The following is an 8,753-nucleotide window of genomic DNA, read 5'->3' on the forward strand; positions in this document are numbered from 1 at the left end:
CCCCTCCGCCACCCCTCCTCAGGGCTTTTCATGGGGGACGTTACCCAGACTGCTTGTTATGCAGTTTACAATTAATTTTTGGAAGCGAAAGATGCCCCCATCCAGATAAGGTCATACCACCACACTGGGGACTACATTCCTTACTCTTATCGGATAGTGAGCAGGTTCTTTAACATGCATCCTATAGTATTTAATTTAAAACAATGGGCTATGAGATGGGAGTTCTGGTTTACAGTCCTTATCCGATAAGACTGGAAAGTCTAACCATTTGCAGATGTAATCACTAAAGCAGCACTTTCTTCTCAGTTTTTTAAAGACCCCGAGTGTTGGTCCGGCCGGAGTCAAACTCACAACCTCCCGCATGACAGCCCGATGCTCAACCAACTGAGCCACCGGTGTGCATATTTGCTGTGTACACAACAAGATGAATGACTGGGGTCAGTTGCATATTGTTTTCAAGTGTGTACTAATCTGCAGTAGGGATAAAAGAATACCACTGTGAAAATACGATCACTTGATCTTTTTATTACATAATTAAGCCCAAAACGTATTAGGAGAATACTTTAGAAATATACCATCACTTCACAAGAGTTATCTTATAGAAAATAAAAGAAGGAATTGGTCAAACTAGGGTTTTAGCTTTGAATAAAACACACAGCAATCAAATAACTATACATAAACAAACTGTGATTACTTGTATGTACAAGGCAGCAAATTGAAAAGTCAATGAAAACGTATTTGTTACTACCTGAAAGACAAAGTCTAGGTCAATTTTGGACCCAAATTCATCTCATGAGAAAGCTATAAGTCTGAAGACTACAAATGAAATGGTTTTTCTTGAGCAGAAAAACAAAAGCCTTAAAATTCTAAAATGCAATTATGAGGGAAATCAAGATATTTCTTGTTTAAAACACAAAAATATATTTTTTTGGATCCAGATCTTTGGGTTCTGTTATTTCTAGGTAAATGAACACTTTGAAACTGTTCTCAATGGCAACTTATGGAAAGAATCGTTTTGAGAGATACCCTGAACTCAACTAAAAGAAGTGTATTCTAGTGGGTGTTGCTTAAGCTGGTGCTAGGATGCAATGTTTTGCTTGAGAAAACTGGATTGTTTAACAAAAAAATTGGGCATGACTGTTCTAAATTACTGGAAACATTGAAAAATTCAGCCTGTCACTGGATAGACCGTATTCATAAATGGTGGCCAAGAAATATACTTTTGTCTTTTTGAGAATAATCCTCCATAGCCTCACTTTGGAGCAAAATTTTTTGAATTTTGTTCATCCTAACGAGGCTAGTGTGGATGATTAGCATAAAAACAAAAGAATAATCTTTTAGCCACCATTTATGAATACAGTGTATGGAGCACTCCAATAGAACTTTTTACAGTTATGTACTAAGTTACCTGGCCTTTAAATGAAAGTGAGGCTGGAGTTTACCTTGTTATGATACACACCTCCCTGCTTTTCTTCTGTTAACCCTTTGATGTCCAAACTGGCCTAGACCGGCCAGACTGGCCAAAACCGGCCTATCTAATGCCAGACGATTTTACTCGACAATGGGGAGCCCCTGGGAGTCAATGGGTTAATGTTGTTCTCACACTAATGAGTTGGACTTCACATAAGAAAAGCAGCGAGGTCTCTATCAAAACACAGTTAAATCTAGCCTCACTTTCATTCGTGGGCCAGGCAACTAAGCACACAACTGTAAAATGGTTTATAAAATATTGGTATGTCAATCAAAATTGTGTGCCACTGTGTTAATTAATTCACAAAACAGTACCTTTCAAAAATTTTGACTTCAAGTGGGAATTCTATCATTGGAGGGATCAGTACCCTTGGGTCCATCTCCTCATCTTACTTCCCTTTCATCATCCTAACTCACATACCTGAATAATTTTTCAAGGATGTTTCAGGTTGTGCCTCTATATTAAGACTTATGAAACTCTATGAATTTTAACGCAGCCAACTCTGCATTGCAAATACCAAAAAATGTTGCAATTAACAAAAATACTGACAAAACAGACCAAGAAAACCATAGGAGAAAATACAAAAATTAATAAATTTCATGCAAATTTCACCAGTAAATGGATTGTTACAGAGTCACCAAAACAAGATCACCATCTTGAAAATTTACTCCTCAGCAAAAACACAACTCATGGAAAAACCTGAATTGTATGAGTGAGCAAAAAAGGCTCCAGTATCTTTTATTACAGTGTGATATGACATGGGTTCTTGATTACACTGCACTATAATGCAAGCACTGCTTGCAACGGTTTATGCGATCCAGCCACATTATCTTGCATTTTACATGTGCATATCAATCTTTCTTAATTAACACCACCACTAAAATGCACTGGACATCTGACACTCACACAATACAAAATTAATGTTTTTACAAAGGTTTCATTTTGCATCACTTCCATTAACTGGTACAAAACACTAAAATTCCTAATGGAATCTTGGTCTTCTAATTTGTCAATACCTTAAGCATTTATTCACCTTGTATATTGCTTTTCTACTGAAGACTATGGGACAATACTCAAGAGAGTATTTTTCTTTTAATGTTGGACATTTTCATGCTGACAAGCACTACTTTTCACGAACAAGACAAAAAGTCTCCTGAGTATTGCCACATGATTTGTATTTGAAAAAGAAAACACATGAGCGAATAAGGTCTACTCCTAACCAAGGGATGCAGCTCTCAAATGATGGCTCACCGAGAAACCCAGTCAGTTATCACATACAAAGTCAACCTTACATTGTGCCAGTTAAATTAATCTCTTTAAGCAAGTTAACTAGCTACTAGCACCCACCACTTAGCAACATCCCTGATAACCAAAAAAAATGTACTTATTAATCGTGGTGGATATCTTCTGAGAAAACTCATCTCAAAAGGCTGGGGTAAGAATAAAACACTTTACTGTTAGCATTAGCAACAGAAGGAGTTTCAAGACCAAGATTCCTGCATTTTTTATAATTAGCAGCCCTACAATCTTCATTACTACTTTTGCCTTGAGTATAATGACAAAAAAATTGGAGCAAATCAAACCAGAAAAAATTGTTAAAATTTAGGTGCAAAGCAATAACATTAAATTTGTTTTAACAGAAAATCATTCACCTTCACACTTCAAAACACAACTGCACATAATCTCAAGGAAAAAAGATGCTTATTTGTTTTTCTCTGTACTCACTAAAAGAACCACAGCCTCTTGGGACAAAAGTTAGCAAAATCTATTCAATTATTATTACCTAGGTGTTGAAAACCAAGGAACAAACTACAAACTCTTGCATTAAATTGAATATAAGGAGCTTCTAGTCAAAACTTTCATTGGAATTTTTAAAACTTCAATATGGCAATCAAAACAAATCCCTCAAGTATACAAGTCAGGGTATCAGAAGAACTGGCACTATTGTTTCCTAAGCATCATCAGGAGTTAGAGATTAATCATAGAAATGTCCATCTTCAAAGGCATTAAACTAACATGCCAAAAACTGCCATTTGTGCACAGAAGCACACCAACCCATGAAACAATAACCAAAATGTTAGATCTAGTCCGAACTCAAGTAGTCACTTGCCAAGAGGAAAAAGGCCTAACATTTTCAAAGATCAAAATTGTAAAGGAATCAATGATAAATGCAACTAAATCTCGACCTTGATCAAGTCAGACTGGAATTTATAATAACTGGCACATTCCTTTCTTCTTCTTTGGCTTTATCTGAGGGCACAGAACCGCTCTGATTGCTTCATCAAAAACTGTTTTCAGTCCTTTTTGCGTAAGAGCTGAACATTCAAGGTATTTTTGAGCACTAATCTCTTTGGCCATCTTCAAGCCATCTGTGTACAATATAGGTGATACCTTCTTCTCTTTCAATTTTTCAATCGTTTCCTTGTCATCACGTAAATCAAGCTTGGTGCCGACTAAGATGATTGGAGTACATGGACAGTGATGGCTAACTTCTGGGTACCACTAAAAAGGAAATACATTTTTAGCTGTTACAATGAAATAATATGTGATAGAATAAAAAAGAGTCAGAGATGTATCCAGAGTGCCTCATTGCATCCTGGGACGCATTCGTTTTTCTTTTGGACTCATAGAATATAGAACAAAGGGTCCAATTGGACGCAGAAAAAAATTGAATGCTTATGCAAATTACAAACACCAGGAAAAACATGCGAAAGGAAATTCTCACTACAGAGAAATGATTGAGTTCCTTAAATTTCCATGTAAGCTGTTATTTTCGGATTTTTGTGGTCAAATGATTTCATTTTGTCAGTCTTGTGGGTTGCGTGACATGATCTGAGCTGTTTTTCAGGCAAGACAATCGGCAACACTTTCGTTCTGCCAATGATAATTCAACATTTAAGTTGAAGCTCAGTTTGTTGAATGTTTTCCAAGCGAGTGTCAAGCATTGGTTTGTTTATCATAAGCGAAATGACAGAGAATCCAACAGCGAAGTATGCTAAATTTTTGTTTTGTGCGACCCTGTTCATATCTGCAGTTCAAAATATGATTGATCATTTTGTTCGTTAATAGTAAGCCTTTGGGCCTCCTGGGAGTGCCACTTCAGACTTTGCTCTCTCTCTCACATTGGGCAACTTTACTTGTTAATAAATGACAATGGACCCAGAATTTAACAAAATGCTTGGATAATTCAATAATCTGTTAAAGCTATACTGGAGATGATAATGAAGGGAAAATAAAATAAACAACTTTTTAAGACTTTCTTTAACCTACCCCCAGAAAACTGGCTTGGTTCTACATAATGTTATTATAATCACCCTTTTAAATCATTACCTTTGCTCGAACATTTTCATATGATGCTGGGCTTATAACAGAAAAGCATATGAGAAAAACATCCTAAAAAGAGAAAAACAAAGGCAACTTATTCAACACATTGACCATTCCCTTTCAAATTTCACCAGTAGCACTTTCTTATTTGTTAATCTTAAGTGCCATCAAAAAGTAGCTCAGACTACCCACAAAAAAACACCACCTACTTTGTTGTCAGCTTCTCTACTTCACCACTGTTACAGAGATTTAATTTTCCTTAACTTTCAGCCCCTACATTTCCAACCCAAACATCTAATGCAAGAGCTACTGACGACCTTGTTAATCCAAACTTAAACCAAAATGAAACCCATGGCAAGACCACTTTAGTTTGAATGGCATGGGCTATCTTTTTCAACAGAATTTTGATCAAAGACTAGTTTACAATAAAATGACCCCAGCCTAATGCCTTCATGTAAAGGTGATGTTAATTGCAAAGACTTACTGTTTGTGGGTAAGAGAGGGGCCTCAGTCTGTCATAATCCTCTTGGCCTGCAAGCAAGAACAAATCTCACTCTTTCAATGGATAATAATATTTACTATACAATCTAAAATCCTATTTATTATAATGGGTATCTTTTGGATACTTACTGTACAGTCTGCTCAACAGTATGTTACCACCCTCTCCCAAGACTACTGTAGCCTCTTTTCTCCAAAGAGCAGGGAAAATCTGAACTACTTCCAAGGGAACACGACAATGAAACGTGCTTCATGCCATGTAAATGTTTTGCAAGGCAAAGTCATTTAATTTTCACATATACTTTGCAGGATAGGTTCACCTCATCAATTTCAATGCATATCACTTTTAATATCCAGTAAGTGCCTTCCATGTTTTTACATTTGCCTTTTTCAAAAGACTGTCAATAGCCCACTTTCGATATATTAAAATGCAGTCTAAAAGAAGGCATCATCTAGAGGCTCTGGGGAATAAACTCATACCACTCCTTACATTTATTCCTAGAGCCTCAAGATGATTTCTTTTGTTTAGGACTGAATTTTAATATATCAAAATTGGTCTATTGCATTGAAGTCTTTCTATTCAACGAGTTTCCACCTCTCAGAGTGACACAAAGAGACGTCCATATAACTTCCTGTAATTTCAATAATTCATGTTAAATCCTTTTGAGTCTTTGGTGTTCACAAATACACTGTATGGATATATAGCACACTCAGATAAGTGACAACTGAGCGCTGGTCAATGGCCAGCACCTCTAGTTGTTCAAAGGTCACATAACATTACCAGGTCTTCAGACAAGTCACTACCTGTCTGACAGTTTAAATCTCTGAAAAGATTTTAGTATTTATTCATGAGCCCATATGGGAATACACATACTCTAAGCACATATATAGAGGATAGTACATGGCCGCGTGGAGATATGAAATTTCTCTTCGAGTGTTCAAAAATATCTCACAAGTGAGTGTTTTCAATACGAGAAGAGAAATTTGCTATCTCTAAACAGCCATGTGATATTCTATTTATTGTATATAAACACCAATGAAATACTAAATGATTTCAGGAAAGGCATCAAAAGGTGCGATTCTTATATGTAACCATAGCAACAGTCATCTTTTCACATGAGAAGATATACTGTTTTCGCAAGAAAGCTCACTTGGTATTTCATTGGTGTTTATATAATAAAAGCACTTCTGTTCAGAAATGCACCAAATGAGATGTACGCCCAATTTTGACATCAAACACAAAGTGTCCCATTAAGTCTAAGCCTTTGCTACAATAAGGTTACAAAGGTAAAGGTTACTGATATTTTTAGGTTTGGGTAAATGCAGCTGTTTATTCTTTAATTAACTTGAGGAGCAGCAGTTGGGGGAAACTTTGCGGTGTTGAGTGTCTGTTTTCCGAGGCACAACTGATGTTGGAGTTGGGGAGAAGAACAAGGGGACACTTCACGGCACTTACATGTACTGAAATCCACATGCATCTAATTTAGGGATATTTAACAATTATCCTGCGAAATTGCGTGGAATATCGCCTGATACTTAGCTGACGAGATTGTAGGCTGAGTTGGCTAAAATCAGGCGATATTCCGCTAGATTGAGGATAATTTTGTTTTATTATTCAACACATTGATGACAAAGCACAATTTTCTAAGTTTCTTAGAAAAAGAAGGTGGAAAAACTACCATTTTTCTCCGTGACACACAAGCTTACTTTTATCGCAGGATATCTGTTGAGTATGCACGACGAATATATATTGAGTGCGCTATGGCATTGTCACAATCTCTTGAACAATAAATCGATCGGCACATAAGTACAGGTCATGTGAAGTACCTTTACTACCCTGGATAGTTACATACCCATTGGACTGAATTTGAATAACTGGGGGCGGGTGGCAGTTTTGTAAAAGGCTTTTTGGGTCCAAAAAGTTTTGAACTTTCGAGGTCTTATGACTGTGATTGCATAATCAACTTTATGAATGCTAAATTCATTTTGGTGAACATGAAATGAACAATCTGGGGTTTTTGTATTACTGTGTCAAATTCACTAACACTCAAATTCTTCAACACAAAGAATAATACTGCCTATGTTGATGAGCCACTTTCTAATCACATGTGACGTTTGTAACATCTCCTCCACAATATTATAATTTGTCAAATCATTTTGTAAGTCGTTGGAAACAAAATTTGACCCGTGTTATGGTATATAGTTAATGTACTATCGATTTGTTAATTGGCATTTTTGAAGATTCGTCAGTATCATTTAGTTGATTCCATAAAGCTGACACCGTTTGACGAATTGTCAAGAGCTGAGATTTACCCGCTGTGTCCCACAATCCTAGGTTGATCGGCTTTCCATCGACCATCACGTTTGCAGAATAGTTATCAAACCTTGCAATTAGAGAGAAACAAATTTTGATTAGTCCGATTTACAATAATCGTAGACGACAACATATAATTACAAACAATTCATTTATGGACGTTTAATAAGTCGAAATACAAAAGAAAAGTACTCGGGTGATTTGCGAAAGAAAAACAAGCGGTCGTGTAAAATAACGGAGATATGATCAAACAACATACGTAACTCAAGCTGAAATACTTACACAGTAGGAATATACTCCCCCGGAAAGGCATTTGTAGTGTAGCTGATGAGTAAACACGTTTTACCAACGGCTCTAGGATGAGAAAAGGTACAAATATTTTAGCAAATAGCTCACTGATTACCAAAATATTCGTAAACATCCGATATTTCTTGAATTATGCCCAAAACAAGAGGACAAATTCTCCTGATCCTTGTTCTCAAAGATCGCGGGACAACGCCGGCAAATCGTGGAAAGAATCGTGGCATCGGACTCTAAAATAACTCTATCAGCGGCGACCAAGAAGTAAAACATAAAGTAAAAGGCGTTTGTGCTTCTAAGTACCATAGTACGGAGGATCATACGAAATTTGACGAAATATAGAGAGAAGGATCCGTATAGTCAATTTAAGAATCCAAACTGAAAGAGTTCACATTACCCGTCTCCCACAACCACGCATTTGATGGCCTGCATTACGGCGTCGAGCTCCTTTCAAATCCAAAACAAATCCTTAACAATCGAACGACTGTTCCTCGACAACCAAGAAGGAAACTTTGGATTGGTATACTTATGACAAAACTGCAATTTCTTCGAGATCCAAACGGAAGTTACAGCGATCGAAGAAACCAAGAAGCCCGCCCGCTTTATATGTGCTTAGAACCTCGCCTCGCCACACCCTCTTTATATATGCGACCCCCAGCGAAGGGGCCAAAAATAGAGTATTTTAAAGGTCTTTGCCCTACTTTCGCTGAAGCAGCAAAACGCCATTGAGGGAAATAAGTTGAGATTTAGCACGCTTGTGACCGTAGCGATCTGATTAGAATATCTGTAAAAGGAGATTTTTTTAAATGGATGCATGAAAGTGTTTTTAACCTTGATAAAGATTTT

At 36.8% G+C, this 8,753-nt stretch overlaps 1 protein-coding gene across 1 annotated transcript; it reads right to left on the bottom strand.

Moving 5' to 3' along the window:
* Positions 1 to 505: 505 nt before the first annotated feature.
* Positions 506 to 8,522, bottom strand: LOC138059481 (ras-related protein Rac1). Its single transcript, XM_068905108.1, has 6 exons — positions 8,305 to 8,522; positions 7,890 to 7,961; positions 7,607 to 7,677; positions 5,280 to 5,326; positions 4,802 to 4,864; positions 506 to 3,973 (listed from the first exon to the last, which is right to left on the bottom strand). Exons 1-6 carry the CDS (start codon positions 8,337 to 8,339, stop codon positions 3,680 to 3,682), a joined length of 582 nt encoding a protein of 193 aa, XP_068761209.1. The 5' UTR covers positions 8,340 to 8,522; the 3' UTR covers positions 506 to 3,679.
* Positions 8,523 to 8,753: the final 231 nt, after the last annotated feature.

This window comes from Montipora capricornis, chromosome 8 (assembly GCF_036669925.1).
Source record: "Montipora capricornis isolate CH-2021 chromosome 8, ASM3666992v2, whole genome shotgun sequence".
Taxonomy (NCBI): Eukaryota; Metazoa; Cnidaria; class Anthozoa; order Scleractinia; family Acroporidae; genus Montipora; species Montipora capricornis.